General features: G+C 43.8%; 1 protein-coding gene across 4 annotated transcripts in view; it reads left to right on the forward strand.

Moving 5' to 3' along the window:
- Positions 1-22,767, forward strand: part of LOC118080194 (zinc finger protein 883) — a 32,827-nt gene that overhangs the window by 4,203 nt on the left and 5,857 nt on the right. For 2 of the 4 annotated variants that reach the window (XM_060269442.1, XM_060269446.1), the window contains 4 exons: positions 449-531; positions 4,645-4,771; positions 8,031-8,147; positions 8,395-10,322. In XM_060269442.1, coding sequence (XP_060125425.1) covers positions 449-531; positions 4,645-4,771; positions 8,031-8,147; positions 8,395-9,947 — 1,880 coding nt within the window. In that variant the 3' untranslated portion in view covers positions 9,948-10,322. Of the gene's footprint in view, positions 1-448; positions 532-4,644; positions 4,772-8,030; positions 8,148-8,394; positions 10,323-15,096; positions 16,973-20,956; positions 21,040-22,051; positions 22,179-22,767 lie in introns of those variants that run through there. The other 2 variants (XM_060269448.1, XM_060269434.1) reach the window with 2 other exon arrangements.

Raw genomic sequence — 22,767 nt, forward strand, 5'->3', positions numbered from 1 at the left:
TTAAAAAAATGTTTAGAGGTGCACTCATTTTGACTCAATAAAATCACCATTTTATAGTTCAAATTGGGGGAAATAAATACAGTAAATGGAGAAAAGTGCAAAGAACATGCATTACCTCATATTACACAGCTGACAGCTCCCAGTAACACATCTACATTCCACTGCTCAGAATAGCCTGAGGCTAGATGCCTTGACACCCATCGTGGATGGTTTTCACCCACTTTGATTCCTCACAAAATCAAGGTGGGGGCGGCATTGCAGGGGGTTGGACCTAGATGCCCATTTGAGTCCCTTTCATCTCCACAAGGCTACGATTTCATGAATTGTGAATCAAACCCAGAATCATGGCTTGCATCTCCCAAGACAAGCAGGATAACGTGGTTGCCGTGCAAGGAAGCGGCATGGAAAATATTATCCTGCCATCTTTTTTCTCTCGTCGCCCTTGCAGGTGGAGCGGAAACCTCCATGACGTGGTCAAGGCTCTCGCTTCTTTGTGGCCGGGTGGAAAGAGCCGTTCTGCCCTCATCTCAGGTAAGCAGGGCTCCTCCTCTCTGTGACAGAGGTGATCCAGGCAAAGGTTGCTCCCAGGGTAAAAATAAATGATTTTTAAAAATAAAAAATTTGGAATTTTAAAAAATAAAAAAATCAGATTTTTAAAATTTTAAATCAGATTTTTAAAATTTAAATTGGATTTTTAAAATAAAATGCTTTTGGAGGGAAAATCTTTCTAAAGATAGTTTTCTACAGTATTTAAGTTACATTATAGTCCAAAGGCTATTCATCAGGAAATAAGGATTTGATTTAAGTTTTTCATGTGTGTTAAAACTCAGTCTAAGTGTTTTTTTATTGTTTAACCACATCAGTTAACAAACATGGATACATATGCTATAATGTTATTGTTTTAGTTAAATGAATTGTTTAAATTGTTATTAAGGAAATGGTTATTTAGGAAATGATCATTTTTCTCCTTCTAATAAAGTATAGCAGAAAGGTTGTCCAAATATAAACAGTTAACTTGATTAAACCTCACAATAATTTCATAATTATCTGTCTATGTATATAGTACTAGCTGACCCGGCCACGCGTTGCTGTGGGTCTTTCCTGTGATCCCCCCCCACCCTGTCCTGATCCATGACGTATCTTGCCCCTCCTCCCTCCACCCCGGCTCATCCCTGTGTTTTGGTAGGATATCCTTTCATCTGTTGTCCTTGGGGAGTGTTGGCCCCTCCCCCATGTATCTCCATACCTTGGCCCCCACCCTTGGAGAAGGAACTGTTAGGTTCTGGGTTTTATTTCCCAGTATGCACTTCTGTCTGAGGCCTCTGTTGTCCGTGGGGAGTCTTGGCCCCTATCCCCGGTATCTTACTACATTGGCCCCCAGCCTTGGAGAAGGAGCTGTCAGTTTCTGGGTTCCATTTCCCAGTATTTACTTTTGTCTGAGCCCTCTGTTGTCCCCTCCCCCCTGTATCTTCATACATTGCCCCCTGTGCACGGATCGTGAACATTTCTGTATATTTAGATTAAGGATGGGGGGTGATGATGTGTCCTGGGACGCAGAGAACTACTTAAAAAATCCCGAGGGGGGGGGGTTAAATAGCGAAGGCGTATAGTCCCGTAGCAAGAGATAGGCCCAGATAGAAGGAGGGGGGGTCATATGGGCCACTTGGCGCGGGTCTCCGAATCTAAAGGGGGTCTCGGTCTGCATATTGACAATTAGTAAAATGAAAAAAGTTAGAAAAGGGTTAAAAGCAGGGCCACATTATCTTATCTACGGTTTTAGATTCCTTTTTGGATTGGTGTAGTTGTAGTTTTCGTGAAGGTAGTTTATCCTGGGGTTGTCCTGGGTAGAAATGGATGTTGGAGTGATGTGCAAGTAAAAGGTGGGAGGAGGGTATGAGATCCGAAAAGAATTTTAAATATTCAGAAGGTAAAAAGTTATGTTGTTGTGGGTAGAGATATGGTATCCTACCTTTAGAGTTCTTTTTGGATTGGTGGAGTTGTAGTTTTGGGTGAAGGTAGTTCATGCTGGGGTTGTCCTGGATATTTGGTAGGTAGAAATGGATGTTGGATTGATCTGTAAGTAAAAGGTGGGAAGTGGGTATATGATCCGAAAAGAATTGTAAATATTAGGAAGTTAAGAAGTAATGTTGTTGGGGGTAGAGATGTGGCATCCTACCTTTAGAGTCATTTTTGGATTGGTGGAGTTGTAGTTTTGGTGAAGGTAGTTTATGCTGGGGTTGTCCTGGATATTTGTCAGGTAGAAATGGATGTTGGATTGATCTGCAAGTTAAAGGTGGGAAATGGGTATATGATCCGAAAAGAATTGTAAATATTAGGAAGTTAAGAAGTCATGTTGCTGGGGGTAGAGATGTGGCATCCTACCTTTAGAGTCTTTTTTGGATTGGTTGAGTTGTAGTTTTGGTGAAGGTAGTTTATCTTGGGGTTGTCCTGGATATTTGTCAGGTAGAAATGGATGTTGGATTGATCTGCAAGTAAAGGGTGTGAGGTTGTTATAAGATAGTAAAGGAATTGTAAATATTCAGAAGTTAAGAAGTTATGTTGCTGGGGGTAGAGATGTGGTATCCTACCTTTAGAGTTGGTTTTGAGTTGGTGGAGTTGCAGTTTTGGTGAAGGTAGTTTATACTGGGGTTGTCCTGGAACTGTAGCAGGTGTGAATGGATGCTGGAGTTGTCTGTAAATAAGTTTTGTTTTGTTTTTTATTGTAGAAGTCGAAGGATGGTGTTGGAGAGGTTTATAGGACTTTGTTTATGAGGGGATTTTGAGAGGGGAAGTATTTGACGAAGGTAAGAGGGAATGGATCGGAGGATGGTGGGGTAGGAGGTCATTAAGGTTGCGGAAAGCTTTTGAGGGGTTTTGGGGTGGGTGTGATTATGAGAGGGAAAGAATCGTAGGATGTTGTTGGAGAGGTTTGGAGGATGTAATTGAGTAGGGGATGAAGAGGGAGAAAAGCGTTCATAAGAGTATGTTGGGGGGGTTGAGAGGGAAATGTAGAGAGGACGGTGAGAGGGACCGATCGGAGGATGGTGGTTTGGTGTTTCTGAAGAAGGTGGAAAGACTCTGAGTGTCTGGGGTGGGGTGTTATTGTGAGAGGGGATGGATTGGAGGAATGTGTTGGAGACGTTAGGAGGAACTTGTAATGGAGTGGATAAATAAGAAGGAAATTGTTTTTGAGGGGTTTGGGGGGTGTTTGTGAGAGGATAAAGGATCACAGGACGGTGGTTATTAGGGTCGGAAGATGGAGGAAAAGTTTGGAGGCTGTGGGGGGGGGAGTGTGAGTGTGAGAGGGGAAAGATCGGTAGAAGGATAAGAGGCAGCGGATCGGAGTACGATGTTAGAGATGTTAGGATAATTACGAAGGAAAGTTTTTTTGAGGGCCTGTGGGGGTGTGTGATTTTGAGAGGGGAAAGGATCGCAGGACGGTGAGTGGGAAGGTTTCGTAGGACGCTGGTTATTAGGGCCGGAAGATGGCGGATACGTTCGGAGGCCGTGGGGGGGGGTGTGAGAGGGGAAAGATCGGTAGAAGGATAAGAGGTAGCGGATCGGAGTACGATGTTCGAGATGTTAGGATAATTACGAAGGAAAGTGTTTTTGAGGGCCTGTGGGGGTGTGTGTTTTTGAGAGGCCGAAGGATTGCAGGACGGTGAGTGGTTGTTAAGAGGGCTGCAAGATGGCGGATAGGGTCGGAGGGTGTGTGTGGGGGTTTGAGTGTGATAGGGGAAAGATCGGAGGAAGAATAAGAGGGAATGGATAGGTGAGAGGATGAGGGAGTGTGAAAGGGAAAGGTATACTCCTCTTAGATTTTTGGACGTTGGTAGGATGTTAAGATGGCGGCGTTGTGTGTCTCCATTGAGGTCTTTGTGGGTGTGGCTTAGATTTCACAGGAAGGGAGGGGGTGTACTGTGGGAGAAATTCCACTTGAGGGCGCTGTTTGAGTTGGTGGAAAAGCGGGTCAAATCCTGTCAAGGTGTTTGATTTGAGGTTTATCATGGCCCCTACAACCCTCTGGGAGTGGCCAGGATCGCTGTGTCAAAATTTCAGGACGATTGGTCAAGCGGTTACGGAGAACATAGCGGCCGTAAATTTCAAGATTTTTACATTTTTATATATATAGATGACCAAATCAGTAATTTTTTATATAACTGTAACAACTACTCTAGAAATTTATTATTCGAAAAATGAAATCTTCCACCTGGTTGTAAGTATTAAGATTATACCAGCAAGAATGAGTCTTTCTGTAAAAAAAAATGATTTACGGTAAATCAAGTCTTACTGGCTAGTGCTTTAAATCGTGATTTGAATCGTGATTTTAAACAATTTGATTTAAATTGAATCCACACTGGTTGCTCCTCCCATTTGCTCCTGAGGCGGGGCTATGTGAGTGGCCCAACCAATCAGAGCAGGCCACAAAGAGAAGGGCAATAGCCCCTTGGCACAAAACCTGGCAAGGAGATGCCAGCATCCTAGGTGGCAGATTTGTGGGGTGGGTTGGGTCCTCAAAGCAATTTCTTCCTCCTGCCTCTGCATGGATTCTTGTTTCAATTGGGTTCTTTATTTTTGCTAAGGGCACGAGGGGATCGCCCATCTGTTTGGTGCTGTTGAGAAATCACATCCTTCTTTTCCCAGGGTTTGGTCTCCTTTGAGGAAGTGAGTGTCTCCTTCGGCGCAGAGGAGTGGGCTCTGCTGTATCCAGACCAAAGGGCGCTGTACAAAGAAGTAATGTTGGAGAACTACAGGAACGTGGCCTCTCTGGGTGAGGATCGTAAGGGGAAACATGGAGTTGGAAGGGCCATCTAGTCCAACCCCCTGCAATGCAGGAATCTCAGCTTAAAGGATCCATTTTTCATCCACCAACCCTCATCTGTTCTAGCAAGGATCCCGGAGGGCTATTTACAAACATGTGACCATGTGCCACAGCTGTACGAGGGCATCAGGCAGGGCTCCAAACGATGCTTCATGGCTGTCCTTTGGAGATGGTGGAGCGGCCCAAGCTGGTATTTTTCATATTAAATATTTTTATTAATTTTCCAATTAAAACCAATTATATCACATTCAATATTTCAAATTATACACATATATATATCAATCAAACCGAATGTTATGCCAAATCATCTAAAGAATTTTTTATTTGGGTTCCCATGCTTCAAGAAATTGGGAATTCCTCGCAACTGTCCACTGCCGTCTTTTTTCTAAAGTTCAAATCGTCCTCCAAGTTCATAATAATCCAGATCTTCCCCTTACAGTCACATAGATGTATTCCACTTTCATCCGATTGTTTCCCAGCTGCTGAGATAAATATCAAACAAAGTTTCACAGATGTTCTTTCTCCTGTGTGAGTTAATCAGTCCAGCCTCCCCATAAATCTTCTTAATGGAGCTCCCTGTTGCGTCGAAGCAGCTCGAAGTAGCGCCATCTTGAAAAACTCAAATCACTTTCGTTTTCTCTCATAGCCATGAAGATTTACGATCATTATAGAATTTACAGCTTTTTCAGGCAGGAGACCCAAACATCAAACCATTAACTCTTGGTAAATTAATGGATCTCCTTGCCCTATAGCTGAACTTAGCTTCAGGTCGCTGCTCCAATTTAAAGTGCATCACAGCTCATAAATCCTCCGAACGCGTCCAGAACTTCTTCCGTCCGACTAGGGGGGGGCTTTTCTCATCGGCAACTCCACATCTTTAAAAAATATGCTCAGTAACAACAATTATAAAGTTCAACTCACACAGTCTTTTGCTTCTCTTTCACTCCAAACAAGCCAGGACATCGCGTCCAGGAAGGTACGAGGCAACAATATGAAGAAAAAAAAATAAAGCCAAGCTGGTATTTTTCTCTTTGCTGGGCTTTTCCTTCATTTCATTTCATTTCACTTTTAATTTGTATACTTCCTTTATATATTGCTCTACGCAAGGCAGTTTACAAGCTGAAAAAACAGCAACATAGGCAGCAAAGATCCCACACATAATAACAATCTAACATACCAGGGCCTCAACTAGGGCCAGGGCCTTTTCAGTGTTGGCCCCGACTTGGTGGAACGGTCTCTCACAGGAGACCAGCGCCCTGCGGGATTTGACATCTTTCCACAGGGCCTGTTCCGCCTGGCCTTTGGGTTTTGATTTGGGCCATTTTAAAATGAGGCTGCATTTTTAAAACAAATTTTAAATCTAAATTGTATTTTAATCTGCATTTTAATCAATTGTTTTTCTTTCTTTTACGTTTTATTGTAACTTTATTGATGTCAGCCGCCCTGAGCCCGGCTCTCACTGGGAGGGCGGGGTATAAATAAAATATTATTATTATTATTATTATTATTATTATTATTATTATTATTCTGATCCCACACAACAAGTCACAGTAACATTAAAATAAACAGCTTATATCAATTTAAGCAATTTTCATTAATCCACTAGAATACAATATTTTAATAAATATTTTTATTAGCTTTCAATAACAATACTCCAGTATGCACTTCACTGTATCAATACCAAATTATAACATCAATTCCACTATCAATCAGTCAAATACTCAATTACATAATTTAAGTGGCCCTCCATGTGCTAGAATTGGAGGTTTGATACCGTACTTTAATTCTGCTTCCAAACTCTTATTTAATCCCATGACATTCCAATCATAATAATAATTTCTTATACAACAGCTGCAATATTATTAACTTCCATTCATGTTAACACATTTAATAATTTGTAAGTCTGCCAGTGAAGATCAGTATTCTTATTTTTCCTGTGTGAGCTATTTATTCAGTCCATATTTTCTTCATGTCCTTGCCAGCTGTTATGTCTATCTTGGTTGCTGCTGCTCTCTATCCACTAGAATACAATAGTAAACAGTAAAAATAAATACTGACAAATATAACAGTTTACACTTATCAGTTACAAAAAAAAATTTCTAAACTATAACCAATAAAAATAGTGGCAAGTTGCAATGCATGAAATACCACAAAACATACAAAGGATCCATGTGAAAGGTACAGTTTCTAATAATAATAATAAAAAAATTTATTATCCCACGGTGGAGTCTACCTCTTCCCAAATCTGAGTGACTTTATCTGCAAAAAACTTTGCAAAATCGTTGCAGGAGATCATGTGGCCCTTACTGGGCCCCGATGGAGCAGGTGGTTCCACTAAACTGCGAACCACCTGAAAGAGTCTCCTGCTGCTGTTTTCTGCAGATACAATAGAGGCGGTGAAGAAAGTCTTCTTCGATGTCGCTACCGCCATTTGATAGGCTCAACATTGAGCTCTAACCCGTGTCCGGTCAGCTTCAGAATGAGTTATCCGCCACTGGTGCTCTAGCCATCTCAGTGATTGTTTCATTGCCCTCAGATCCATGGCAAACCATGGTGCTGTCCGGGCTCCATGCAATCAGAGAGGGCGCTTTGGAGCCAGACAGTCAATAGCCCTGGTTAACTCCATATTCCAACGGGTCACCAGGGAATCAGCTGAAAGGCCATCAACATGGGATAAAACACCCCCTACCACTCTCTGGAAACCATTTGGATCCATTAAGTGGCGGGGGCGGACCATCCGAATCGGTCCCACCTCCCTGCAGAGGGGAAGGGGATTGCTTGGGGAAAGCCCCGGAGAGGAAGAGACATAGATGGCTGTGAGGAGGCGGGGACTTTAGTCTCGGCAACTGATTTCCATGGAGGAAGACCACATGGAGGAAGGAGCTGCTCTGCTCATTAGGCCTGACACACAGCCAAATCTGTGGAGATTGTGTTTTTGCTAACAAAGAGTTAACTCCTACTTGGAACAGTGTGATTTACTGCTGGCTCGCTCTTTGACAGCAATGCAGATGCCCTACCACCAAGCTGTGCTCCTTCCCCTCCTGATACCCGGTCTACTTGTTTATTCCTTTTTAAAAATCCATTGTCTTCATTCCATTTGCCCTTTGGGGTGGGGTGGAGGTACAAAACAGGCCACGTGGCCTGGGATTTCTGGACACACAAGTGCCATAAATATTTGTTTTCTCTCTCTTTTCTTTATCCCATGAAGAAGGACCTCTGATGCACAAATCTGACCTTGTCTCCTGGCTGGAAGGAAAGGAAGAACTGCTGGCCTGGGAGTGGCCTGCAAAGAAGGAAGAGGGATTTTCCCAGGAAAAATTGACTGGTAGGTCCTCAGATTAAAAATATCAATCAGAGAAAGATCTGCACCCGGTGAAATTGAGTGAGGGAATCAACCAGAAATGAATTTGTGCTATTCTCTCAGATATTGGCAAATGCAAAAGGTAACCTAGCAGGGTGTGTAGACAGAAAAGGGAAGGATTTTGGAGACTGTGAAATAACAAAAGCAGCTAGTCCTCAGTTTCTGCCTTGAAGCCCAATCATGCTTTCTTTTTGTTTCCTTTTCCCAACAGAGGATGGACTTGGCTTTGAGAATTTTAAGGGGCAATCTGTGGCGTCGTTGGAAACAGCTAAGCAGGAAGCAGCAGCAGAGGCCTTTGGGACACGAAGGGGACCTACATATCTTGAGGGAAATGAATCTCCTCCTCCTCTGCATGATGATTTTCATGAAATCCTGAGTGTACATCTACCTCACGTGGGAAAGAAGTGCCTGGTGTGTGGGAAGCCTTTCAAAGATGAATCAAGCTTGAATAAACATTGCAGAACCCACACAGGAGAGAAACCATATCAATGCCTGGAGTGTGGAAAGAGCTTCAGTGGTAGCGGAAAACTTACTAGACATAAAAGAAGCCACACAGGGGAAAAACCGTATCAGTGCCCTGAATGTGGAAAGAGCTTCAGTGAGAGAGGGACACTTATTAGACATCAGAGAATCCACACAGGAGAAAAACCTTACCAATGCCTTGAGTGTGGAAAGAGCTTCAGCGACAGCAAAGCACTGAATAATCATCAAAGGACTCACACAGGAGAGAAACCATATAAATGCATGGAGTGTGGAAAGAGCTTCAGCTACAGTAGCATCCTGAATACTCACCGAAGAACTCACACAGGGGAAAAGCCATTTCAGTGCCTGGAGTGTGGAAAGAGCTTCAGTCGGAGCACCCACCTTTCTGCCCATCAGAGAACTCACACAGGGGAGAAACCTTATAAATGCCTGGAGTGTGGAAAGAGCTTCAGTGTTAGCTCAAACCTTAGTTGTCATCAGAGAACCCACACGGGAGTGAAACCGTATAAATGTATGGCGTGTGGAAAGAGCTTCAGTGCTAGCTCAAGCCTTACTTTACATGAGAGAACTCACACAGGGGAGAAACCATATAAATGCCCTGAGTGTGGAAAGAGCTTCAATCACAGCTCAAATCTTACCTCACACCAGAGAACGCACACAGGGGAAAAGCCATTTAGGTGCATGGAGTGCGGAAAGAGCTTCAGCCAAAGCATAAGTCTCACCGCCCATCAACGAGTCCACACTGGCGTGAAACCATATACTTGCCTGGAGTGCGGAAAGTGCTTCAGCGACAGCAAGACGCTCACTACTCATCAAAGAATCCACACGGGGGAGAAGCCATACAGATGTGCAGAGTGTGGGAAGAACTTCAGCGTCAGCTCAAGCCTTACTTCACATCAGAGAACTCACACCGGGGAAAAGCCCTTCAAATGTGCGGAGTGTGGGAAGGGCTTCATTCAGAAAGCCCACCTTTGTGCCCATCAGAGAATTCACACAGGGGAGAAACCTTACCAATGTCTGCAGTGTGGGAAAAGCTTCAGCCAGAGCACGAGCCTTAGCACACATCAGAGAATTCACACAGGGAAGAAACTGTATGAATGTCTTCCGTATGGAAAAAGCTTCAAGAAGAGCTCAGATGTTCCTTCGTATCAAGGAAGCCACCCAAGACAACTTTGGATATATGGCCCTTTGCTTCCAAACCAAGATGATGGTATATTGCCTATAGCCTGTTCATCTGGCAAGGAGACGGATTTTGATGACAAACTCCTATGTTTCATTTAAAAGATGAACAATGCAACTATTTGACTCTTGGGTGGGTGCTGTTTAGTCCCATAGCTTTGCAGCTTCCTGTGTTTGCTAGTAACAAAATTCGCCCCTTGCCTTCATCCTCTGCTCTTATTGTTGTCAAACGTTGCAGACAAGGGTGTGGCAAAGTGATGGCGGTTCTCTATTTCCTTTATATCTTGTTTTAAGAGGATTCTGTTGAGGCTCTGAGCAGGCTGTCCTCTGAAGGGAGGCTAAAGCAATTTTAAAACTGGAACAATTTTGGAGAACACTGAAAAAACCCTCCTATGACCTTTTTGCTTTGTTTTGGAACTCTTAACGTGTAGTGGGGAGCCTTTCATGTAAGATAATCTACAGCGGGGAGTGATGGTTGTTGTTTGCCTTTATTGATTTTTGTATATTACAATAATAAACGTTTTTATAATACAATCATCATCTTCAATAGTTTATATTACATTTTTAAATCCTATATACAAAAGATAATTCACACCACAAAGTCCACTAAATAAAATTAAAAGGAAAAGAAAAAAATAAGAGAAAGAAAAAGAAAAACAGAAAAGAAAAAGAAAAACCAATTTCTCCAGATCTTAAATAAATCATCAAAGTAGACTTCCCATCAATCCCCAATGTATATTCTTGTATTACAAATGAATGTACTCTATTTGCTATACATATCTTTATCTATTTTCTATTACATTCTTATAACAACACTAGCTGGCCCGGCCACGTGTTGCTGTGGCTCATCCCTGTATTTTCCCCCCACCCTGCCCCAATCCATGACGTAGCCTGTCTCCCTGCCCCACCCCCAGCTCATCCCCAGAGAGCCAGTGTGGTGTAGTGGTTAAGAGCGCTAGACTCGTAATCTGGGGAGCCGGGTTCGTGTCTCCGCTCCTCCACATGCAGCTGCTGGGTGACCTTGGGCTAGTCACACTTCTCTGAAGTCTCTCAGCCCCACCCACCTCTCAGGGTGTCTGTTGTGGGGGAGGAGGGGAAAGGAGATTGTTAGCCGCTTTGAGACTCCTTCGGGTAGTGATAAAGCGGGATATCAAATCCAAAACTCTCACTCATCCCTGTGATTTCCCCCACCCTGTCCTGACACATGACCTATTCCACCTCCTCCCCCTCCCCTCCCGGTTCATCCCTGTGATTCCCTCCACCCTGTCCCGACCCATGACTTATTCCGTCCCCTCCTCCCCCCAACACCCACCCATGCGAGTCCCCACCTCCATTCGGCCTAGTTCGGCCTTATCTGTAAAGGCGAGCTGAGGTGCTGTGGAGAGGGAAGGTTTTCTAGCTGCAGTACCAGTGTAGCCACCGATAGAGGGCGAAGGTTTTCTAGCTGGGAAAGGATATGGCGTCTGTTCCCTTATTGTCCAGTGGAGGGCGCTATGTGTGTTTTTTAATAGAAAATTCAATTTTTACCTGCCAAATGTTTGGCATGTGTGGAATCTAAGGTTATGTTGGCACTCGCGTAATGGTACTAGACACTGTGTCCAAATTTGAACACAATTGGTCAAGCAGTTTCCGAGAAAAGTGGAAAGTCCCAAACATGGACCCTTTACATTTTTATATATATAGATGTACCCGCAGTCATAATAATCAAGTCGTTCTCCCTTCAAGGTCACTCAAATGCTAGCATAGATAGCATACCCTTACTGTATTTTTGGACATACATCTTATATCTATCCCACTTTTCCATAATTTTTTGTTTGGAGTTACCTCTCAACCTCTCAGACTATTTGTCAACTGCGCCATTTTGGCAAAATCTTGTAGCTTGTTTTGAACTCTATTAGGGTTGGGACCTCCTCTTCCTTCCATCTTTTTGCTACCAAGATCCGTGCTGCTGCCGTTGCATATAGAAATATCTCTCGTAAATTATTTGGGATGTCTTTGCCAAGAATACTTAATAGAAATGCCTCCGGTTTTTTAAGAAAGGTAATTCCAAACATTTTTTTCAACTCTTCGTAAAGTAAGCCCCAGAACATTTTGATCTTCCTACACGTCCACCACATGTGGTACATATTCACCCCATACCTCCAGCAATTATTTGCAAGATTTCTGTACATCTTAGATAATCTTGAGGGGGTGAGATACCCATCTGTGCTGCCTCTTTGACATGTTCTCCTTGATACTATATCTCGCCGTAAATTTCATACTGATTCTCCAAAGACTCTCCCGTTCAGACACCATTATTGGACGGCCAATATCCTATGCCCACCTAATCATTGTACTTTTCACTTGTACTGACTTCCCATTCAAGGAGTAGGTGGTAAACTTTTGAAATTATATTAGATTTGTTATTTATCAATTCTGTTTCCCATTTTGAAAGTTCTTTATCAAATCCAGTATTTTTATCTTGTTTAAATATTTCGTTAATTTGGTGGTATTCCAACCAGCCAGAGTTGGTCCTTTATTTCCTCATACTTTCTTAATTTAATTTCTCTCTCCTCCTCTACCAGTAATGCATTGTATGTTAGCCAGTTTCCCTTCATATTCATCTGCTTCCATCGGTGACATCCATCTTGGGATCTTTGGTTCTAAAGGCTTCTATATTTTTCCCATGTTTTGACAACACATTTCTTATTATATGGTTTGTAAAGTTCTTATGCCTGTTGTCTTTGTCCATGGAGTGGCTTGCCAGTTCCTTCTCCAGGTGGATCACGTTTAGTCAAAACTCTCCACTATGACCTGTCCATCTTGGGTGGCCCTGCATGGCATAGCTCATAGCTTCTCTGAGTTATTCAAGCCCCTTCGCCACAACAAGGCATTGATCCATGAAGGGAATACTTCCAATACTTTGGCCACCTCATGAGAAGAGAAGACTCCCTGGAAAAGACCCTGATGTTGGGAAAGATTGAGGGCACAAGGAGAAGGGGATGACAGAGGACGAGATGGTTGGACAGTGTTCTCGAAGCTACGAACATGAGTTTGACCAAACCGAGGGAGGCAGTGCAAGACAGGAGTGCCTGGCGTGCTCTGGTCCATGGGGTCACGAAGAGTCGGACACAACTAAACGACTAAACAGCAACAAAGTTCTTATGTACTCTATGCTTCCCATAGTTTAAATAGGCATGCCACCCTTACTTTCTTAATTTAATTTATCATGTCCTTCTAAGTCTAATACATCGGTGTTGGTTAAAGTATACCAGTCCTTCATCCATGAACAGCAAGTATTATGGTTTTGGTGTATACTCTAGTGCCCAGTCTTTTCAGTATTTTTAATAAAGTTTCACAACTATGATGCCAGTCGTTCAGATTGTGAATGTATGGCAATAACTTTTTTTCATTGTGGAGGGTGGAAAGTGCTGTAGAGATAAAGGAACACTTCCTACATATAAACAAAAAATAAAAAAACTCATACCAATGCACACGAAAGCTCATACCAATGACAAACTTAGTTGGTTACTAGACAAACTGCTACTAGAAGGAATTTTTTTGTTTTTTATTTCGCCTACGGCAGACCAACACGGCTACCTACCTGTAACAACAAACTCAAACAGGTTGAAATATTTTCAGTATGTTGAAAGAGCTTTAGTCAACACCTTAAAGGTAAAGGGACCCCTGACCATTAGGTCCAGTTGCGGACAACTCTGCAGTTGCGGCGCTCATCTCGCTTTACTGGCCAAGGGAGCTGACATTTGTCTGCAGACAGTTTTTCCGGGTCATGTGGCCAGCATGAGAAAGCCACTTCTGGCGAAACCAGAGCAGCGCACAGAAACGCCGTTTACCTTCCCGCTTGGAGCGGTACCTATTTATCTACTTGCACTTTGACGTGCTTTCAAACTGCTAGGTTGGGAGGAGCTGGGACCGAGCAACGGGAGCTCACCCCGTCGCGGGGATTCGAACCGCCGACCTTCTGATCTGCAAGTCCTAGGCTCAGTGGTTTAGACCACAGCGCCACCCGCATCTCTAGTCAACACCTTACTTTAAAAAAAATATTAAGGATTTTCTTGGTTTACAAAGGTAGTACAATGTATCGTATTTTTTCTCATGTATCGTTTTTACACATTAATCTTGAATTTTGAGACATTAGGAAGAAAGGGGGGAGGTGGGTGGGGTGCCGGTGTTTCTATTTTCCTTGGTATGTGTAGGGGTTCAGTGTCAGCGTTGATTGTGCAGGTTCTCTGTTGTTCGCTTGTGCTCCTTTGCTGGTGAGAGAGGTCGGGGGTTGGCGTAGGATGCGCTTGTTCACTATACCTGAAAAAGCCTGCCCGGGGGGGGGGGGGACCACTATGGAAATGTACAGAGTCTGGAAAAAGCATCAGCCAGAGTCAATGCTTTGCAAAGAACCATTTCAAAGTATCAAAGATTAAGATGATCATGACAGTGAGAAGAAAAAGGAGGGCAAACTTGATGACCAATAGGTTTTTTGCTACAACCCTTTTAGTGCTTGAGATTCATGCAACTGCAGCTGCTGAAATAAAAACTGAACTTGCTTTCATGGCATGCCTGATCACCGATAAAGAACAAATTGCCCACCCTTTGTTAGAAATCCTAGCTTCCAAAGTTTTGAATGTGCACCCTGTCTGCATTCTGGAAGCACCTTAGCAACGCAGCCCCTGCTTTTTGATCTTCCTCCACAAAGCAGCTTCTTTATTCATTGCTCCTTGTTTGAAAGGGGGAAGTGGCTGATTTCATTTGTAAGATTTCTCACCTGCTTTTAAGGACATAAGAAGAACTCTGTCCCATGGCTCACCTGGCCCGGGAATTTGCTCTCACAACGGCCAAGCAGGTGCTTCAGTGGGGAGCCCACAAGCAAGACCTGAACGCAACAGCCACTCTCCCCACTTGTGATTCTCACCAAATTTAGAGCCATTTAGAGCCTTCCTGCATGAACTTGCACTGCAGCAGTTATGCAAGCTGTTTCTTCTGTTTTTATGATGTGCATTTGTATTTGTTTATTCTACTACAGTGGTATCTCAGGTTAAGAACACCCCAGGTTACGAATTTCTGGGTTATGCACATTTTTAACCCGGAAGTGGGTGTTCCAGCTTGCAAAATTATTTTGGGATGTGAAAGAGATCTCCGAGGCCTTTAGCAAAGTGGGCGGCACCTGGCCAAGTAAGCCCACCCACCCCGTGGGAGGGGGGAGAGGAACATTTTGGGATTCTGCAAGGCATTTTGGGATTTGTTTATGTGACTCTGCCATGTGCCTTTGTCTCTGCTTTGCTCCTTCGTTTGGGGGACTCTGCCTTCTGCCATTGTTTTGGGGATTGTGTGGAGCCCAGTTCAGCTTCCTGAATCTGCCGACATGAAGCAAAGCAGCAAAGCCAAGAGAACCGTGATAACTGTTGAGGTAAAGAAGAAAATTATTTCCAAATATGAAAGTGGGTTCCGTGTAAGTGATCTGGCAAGGCAGTTTGGGATGCCCAAATCTACAGTTAGTACCATCTTAAAAAATAAGGATGCTATTAAGGGGGCCAGGGTTGCAAAGGGTGTTTCAACACTCAAGCAACGAACACAGACAATGGAAGAAATGGAAAAAATGCTTTTAATTTGGATAACTGGGAAACAGGAGGCCGGTGACAGCATTCCTGTGAGCATAATTTGTGAAAAAGCTTTACAGTTGCATGCTGACCTCATCGCAAACTCCCCTGGAGCAAGTGCTGAGGTTGAGAGTTTCAAGGCAAGCCATGGGTGGTTTGAAAGATTTAAGAAGAGAACTGGCATCCACAGTGTTGGGAGACCTGGTGAAGATGCCAGTGGCAACAAATTGGATGCTGACCAATTTGTTTTGGAGTTCAAAGATTATGTTGAGTCGCAGGGCTTAGTTCCCCAGCAAGTTTTCAACTGTGGCGAGACAGGCCTCTTTTGGAAGAAAATGCCAAAGAGGACCTACATCACAAAAGAGGAGGAAGCATTGCCAGGACACAACAAGCCCATGAAAGACAGGCTAACCCTTTTATTATGTGTGAATGCAAGTGGAGATTTTAAGTTGAAGCCTTTGCTAGTCTCCCATTCTGAGAACCCCATGACATTTAAGAAAAACAAGGTCATAAAAAGCAATTTGCATGTGATGTGGAGGGTGAACAGCAGAGCTTTGGTAACCAGGCAATTTTTTATTGAGTGGGTTCACAAAGTGTTTGGGCCAAGTGTGAAAAAATACCTCCAGGACAAAAACCTTCCAATGAAGTGCCTGCTTGTTATGGATAATGCTCCAGCCCACCCTCCAGGATTGGCGGAAGAGCTGATGGAAGAATTCAATTTTATCAGTGTAAAGTTTTTGCCCCCCAACGCAACTCCCCTCATCCAGCCCATGGACCAGCAGGTCATATCAAATTTTAAGAAGCTTTACACCAAAGCACTGTTCCAAAAGTGCTTTGAGGTGACCTCAGACACAGACCTAACCCTAAGAGAGTTTTGGAAGAATCATTTCATTATCCTCCATTGCTTTCATATGATAGACAAAGCATGGAGGGATGTGACTCAGAGAACACTGAAGGCAGCATGGAAGAAATTGTGGCCAGAAGCTGTCCCAGAACATGGAACGGAGGCTGTTGAAGAGGATGCTCCTATTGTTGAGGATATTGTCTCTCTGGCAAATTCCATGGGCTTGGAAGTGAGTTGTTCTGATGTGGAGGAGTTAGTGGAGGAGCAGAGGACTGAGCTCACCACAGAAGAACTTCAATACATTCTGACGGAGCAGCAAAAGGTGGCAACTGAGGAAATATCTTCAGAGGAGGAGGAGAGCAGAGAAAGTGCACCTACAGCAACAATCGAAGAACTGCTTGCAAAATGGGCTGAAGTGCAAGCTATTGCTGAAAAATATCACCCGGATAAAGCTGCTCTAAGTCAGGCCGCTAACACCTACAATGATAACGTAATCTCTCACTTTAGGCTAATCTTAAAACAACGACAAAAGCAAGTCTCAATTGATAAAAGTTTGGTAAGGAAAAGACCCAGTGAGTCTGAACCAGGCGGCAGTGGTGTAAAGGGAAGGAATGGCAGGAGAGGAGTCACCAATTTTGAATGTGGAAGAGGACCCCAACCCCCCATCCAAACAATGACTATCATCAGTGCAGGTAAGAAAAAAATTACATTTTCATTTTCTAAAAATCATCTAAGCATCATCAGGATGCTTAGATGAGATGGCCAAGAGATGGAAAGAAGATAAAGTCCCTACCAGAGAAGAATGGCAGATCAAGTTGATGGATTATTATGCCGAAATAGCTAAAATGACCGGAAGAATCAGAAATCAGGAAGACAAAAATTTTAATAAGGATTGGGGAAATTTTACAATTTATCTTAAAAACCATTGTAAACCGTTAAAATAGTTTAGTAGGATTGGAATAACACTTGTAGTTTAATGGTGAATTTTGGACACAATGGAGAGGTAAAAGATTTGGATTATCATAAAAGATGCAGGAGAAAATGATCAACAATAGGACCCACAAAGGAAAGGAGGGAAGTCCAGGAGATTTTTTTGGAATCTTGTTTCTGTCTTGTACAGTATGTTGGATATGACTGTAAAATTTTAATCTGAAATGGATCCTATAGCTCTGATCCAGCAGGTTTTTCTCCTTATATCCAACTAGCTGGACTTTTTAAAAAAGTAAGATTATGCTAGCTGGAAATTTGGGATCATGGCCTCAAGAACTGGTGGCCCCAGGCATAAGAGCCCAGTTGTCAGAACTTGATTTTGGGAGCCCCATGGGACAGAAATAACTAAGCTGGCTGTTATGTTCAATATCTGGGCATTCTCACTTTGGACCAGCCAACCCAAGATGGCCACTCCCTCCAAATGAGACAAACACACCCACCCTTTTTTTTCAAAAGCCTGTTGCAGGACAAGGCAAAAGCGTGTGGCTAAAAACTTTGCTGGGTGGCTTGGGGAAAAGTCCACCCTCCTCCTCCATGTGTGGTAGACACTCCTTCCTTGGGGTTTTTGAAGCAGAGGTTGGATGGCCATCTGTCAGGGATGCTTTAACTGAATTTATTCCTTCATTGCAAGGGGGTTGAGCTAGATGACCCCAGGGTTCCCCTTCTATGATTCTCTGAAATGTTTCTGGGTGCGAGGCAAAGTGGAAGCAACTTGTCTTTCATTGCCTCTGAACAAAGAGGGAACCAGAGGAGGATCGCTCCCAGCTTCCCCAGAAAAATCAGCGTCCAGGAAGGATCCGGCAGAGGAGTCATTGCTAAAGGCGCGATGGGCGAGGACCACGCGGCTTCTACCACTACGCCCCTTAATGGTTAAACGCACTAAGCTCCGCTTCCTAGAGGGGCAGGAAGTAGTAACGTTGCGTCGGTGGGGGAAGGTGACGGCGAGCGCACAGGTCTGGCATGGCTTCCGGAAGGGTGACGTTCCGGGCAGAGGTCTGAAGCTTCGGAGAAAAGGGCCGGGCCAAGGAGGTGAAGGCGCAGCCCCCGGGGGGGGGGCGGGGGCGGGGGCGGGGGCAGTGCTTGGGGGGAGACCCCCCCTCCACCTCCCTCTCGAAATCCACAGGTTGCGGGGTTGGGGCATGCAACATGGCTGCAAAAAGGGATCCGCCCGCTTTATAGCTGGCTCTGCAAGGCCATCGTATATGGGGGTTATTATTATCAGTGCTTTTTTCTTTTAAAAATATGTTTAGGGGTACTCTCATTTGACTCAAGAAAATCACCATTCTATAGTTCAAATTGGGAAAAATAAATACAGTAAATGGACAAAAGTACAGATCCACAAAATGTTTAGCCCATGTGTACACTTGTGTCCCCACAGACAAAAGCACTGGTTGTTATTATTATTATTATTATTAGTCGTATATGGGGGTTGTTGTTGTTGTTATTTAATTCATCATATATGGAGTTATTATTAGTATCATTCATCGTATAGGGGGTAATTGTTGTTGTTTAGTCGTTTAGTCGTGTCCGACTCTTCGTGACCCCATGGACCATAGCACGCCAGGCACTCCTGTCTTGCACTGCCTCCCGCAGTTTGGTCAAACTCATGTTCGTAGCTTCGAGAACACTGTCCAACCATCTTGTCCTCTGTCGTCCCCTTCTCCTAGTGCCCTCAATCTTTCCCAACATCAGGGTCTTTTCCAAGGATTCTTCTCTTCTCATGAGGTGGCCAAAGTATTGGAGCCTCAGCTTCACGATCTGTCCTTCTAGGGAGCACTCAGGGCTGATTTCCTTAAGAATGGATAGGTTTGATCTTCTTGCAGTCCATGGGACTCTCAAGAGTCTCCTCCAGCACCATAATTCAAAAGCATCAATTCTTCGGCGATCAGCCTTCTTTATGGTCCAGCTCTCACTTCCATACATCACTACTGGGAAAACCATAGCTTTAACTATACGAACCTTTGTCGGCAAGGTGATGTCTCTGCTTTTTAAGATGCTGTCTAGGTTTGTCATTGCTTTTCTCCCAAGAAGCAGGCGTCTTTTAATTTCGTGACTGCTGTCACCATCTGCAGTGATCAAGGAGCCCAAGAAAGTAAAATCTCTCACTGCCTCCATTTCTTCCCCTTCTATTTGCCAGGAGGTGATGGAACCAGTGGCCATGATCTTGGTTTTTTTGATGTTGAGCTTCAGGCCATATTTTGCGCTCTCCTCTTTCACCCTCATTAAAAGGTTCTTTAATTCCTCCTCACTTTCTGCCATCAAGGTTGTGTCATCTGCATATCTGAGGTTGTTGATATTTCTTCCGGCAATCTTAATTCCGGCTTGGGATTCATCTAGTCCAGCCTTTCGCATGATGAATTCTGCATATAAGTTAAATAAGCAGGGAGACAATATACAACCTTGTCGTACTCCTTTCCCAATTTTGAACCAATAGGGGGTAATTAGTACAGTATTATTGTTGTATATGGGGGTTATGGACTATGCGGGTGGCGCTGGGGGTTAAACCACAGAGCCTAGGGTCGGCAGTTCGAATCCCTGCAATGGAGTAAGCTCCCGTTGCTCGGTCCCAGCTCCTGCCAACCTAGCAGTTCGAAAGCATGTCAAAGTGCATTTAGAAAAATAGGTACCGCTCCAGCGGGAAGATAAACGGCGTTTCTGTGTGCTGCTCTGGTTCGCCAGAAGCGGCTTAGTCATGCTGGTCACATGACCTGGAAGCTGTAAGCCGGCTCCCTCAGCCAGTAAAGCAAGATGAGCGCAGCAACCCCAGAGTCGGTCATGACTGGACCTAATGGTCAGGGGTCCCTTTACCTTTTGGGGGGTTATTATTAGTTCTATTAGTAGTATTAGTATCATCATCATAGAATCATACTATTGTAGAGTTAGAAGGGAAAGGGGGGCAAGGCATGGGGAGCTCAGCAGAGCTCAGTTGGCAGCACCAATCATACAATTAGAAGGAACGCCAGAGGTCCTCTAATCCAGCCCCCTGCAATGCAGGAATCTCTGCTAAAGCATCCATGGTTGGTGGCCCTCCAGCCTCTGCTTGGCAATCTCCAAGGAAGGAGAGCCCACCTCCTCCCGAGGGAGACAGTTCCACTGATGAACATCTCTTACTGTCAGAATTTTTTCCGTATGTCTGGTTGGAATTTTCTTTCTTGTAACTTGAAGCCATTGGCTTGAGTCCTACCTTTCAGAGCAGGAGAAAACTTGCTCCCTCTTCCATGTGACAGTTCTTCGAATATTTGAAGACAGCTACCCTGTCTCCTCTCAGTCTCCACTTCTCCAGGCTAAACATACCCAGCTCCCTCAACCATTCCTCATAAGGCTTCGTTTCTAGACCCTTGATCATCTTGGTGGCTCTCCTCTGCACACCTTCCAGTTTAACTATATCCTTCTAATGTTGTGGCGCCCAGAACTACTATTATATTTATTTATATCCCACCTTTTCCTCAGACTACATACAAAATATAATGGAAAATTAGTTAATAATATTTCTAACAAATGAGAAAAAAATAGCATAAGCTGAAGGGGAAAAAATAGGATAAGCTGAAGGAAAAAGGGATTGACAATGGAAAACCAGGGAAGGATGATGGGAAGTCAAGGGATTTTACCTTTACCTTTTACCTCCACCAGGGCTCCTCTTATCTTCAGAAATCCCCTTGTTTACATCTCTTCTGTCTCCTCCCCAGGCAACACAATGGCATCAAAGGCACCTCCAGGATCCTACCTCCTTTGGGGTAGAGCAGAAAGAACAGCTGTGCAGCCATCTCAGGTAAGTTAGGGACCACCTGGGAGAGATGCTAGGGGTAGGCCTGGACACCTCCGTTCTGTCTCACTATGCTGCGGGAGGGGGGGGGGGGACTGAATAACATTCCCCTTTCTTCTTGATGCCCAAAGATATGAAGATGATCAAGAGAGAAGTCTGTGGAAATGACTTTTCCTGCGGGTCTTGAATCTAGTAAAAAGGAAGAAAAAAAATAGTAAGGCGAAAGCAAAGCTGATTTGTTTAATTTGTACGCCACCTTTGTATGTTGAGAAATCTTTAAGCCGTTTACATAGCAGATACCAATGGGTGGTTTTCAATTATCTCATTCCGTCAGCTCAGGGATTACTGCTAGTGTGGTAGGATGCCACCCTGCTCATGTGCTGCCCACTCTCCATATGTGCTCCAGAGGGTTGGGAGACCCCTAGTACAGAATTTTTGGGGGTGGGGGGAGATGGGGGGAATTGCATTGCACCAAAAGAAATCCCTGTGCTGATGGAATGAGTGCCTTAGCACTATGTTAAATGCAACCATATATACATTTATATACAAATACAACCACACACACACACACACACACACACACACACACATATATATATATATATATATATATATATATATATATATATATATATATGGTAAAAATACAGCTTATATATTAAATACAACTCGCCTCTTAAGCAACTCAATATAACAATGCATTGTTCGAAACAATGCACAGAAAAATTACCAAAAAACCCCCACATCATTTTGTTTATGTTTCCTATTCTACTGGGGAAAACAAATAAAATACATACCTCAAACAAAATCATATCTCAAAGGAAAAATACATCAAGCTGGAATACAACAGAATTGCAAAACTCAATAACACAAACAGGTCTTTTTTTAAAACCATAAATATTATAAATGAATTTAAAAAACCACAACTTAGTAGCTTAACTGCCCCTCATTTCAAACGGGGAGCAGTGGTGTATGTAGGGAAGCTTATTTCTGAGTACAGAATATGTGCTTCTTTCAGTGTCGGGTATCCTTTGAGGAGGTGGTCTTGTCTTTCACGAAAGGGGAGTGGGATCTCCTGGATCTGGGCCAAAGAGCTCTCTACAAGGAAGTCATGCTGGAGAATTACAAGGCTTTGATCTCTTTGGGTAAGGACAATTGTTCCTTGGTGGACTGACGCTCAAGGGGTATAGATTCCTATTCTTGGAATTAGTCACTGTACTGCAGAGACGCCAGTGTGGAAACAGGTGGCAAGGCTGGGGGCCCACAATGCGTCTCCTGGGCCATAATTTCTCGGACCTGACTAATGCCATATTGAAAACTGGCAAAACACAGTTTGTTGAGATATGAAGCTTATGGGGTTTCACTTTTCCCTGACATGAACACAACATCCATTTTTCTCTGTTGGAAATATGAAGGCATGGGAAAACGGGGGACAGTTTTCTCCCCCAATTTTCTGGGCCTTCATAGCTCTACTCCTTGTTCCCTCAGACAACAGATGGGTGTGTGTGATTATTTGACCAGACTAGACTAGATCTGATAGGCCTTTTCTGTGATTCTACAGGGTGGTTCTTAGGTTCTCATGGGGAGGAGAAATGACCCTCAGGTTGAGGTGTCCCATACGCAGAAATATCCCCAAACGAAAACCAAGTATCAGATGAATTCCACTGAGTTCAGATTTCCCCCTCCTATTTTTTGGCAGCATATATAAGAACCTGCCTTTTCCTGCTTCGGGAG

The sequence above is a fragment of the Zootoca vivipara genome, chromosome 2, assembly GCF_963506605.1.
Source record: "Zootoca vivipara chromosome 2, rZooViv1.1, whole genome shotgun sequence".
NCBI classification, from domain to species: domain Eukaryota; kingdom Metazoa; phylum Chordata; class Lepidosauria; order Squamata; family Lacertidae; genus Zootoca; species Zootoca vivipara.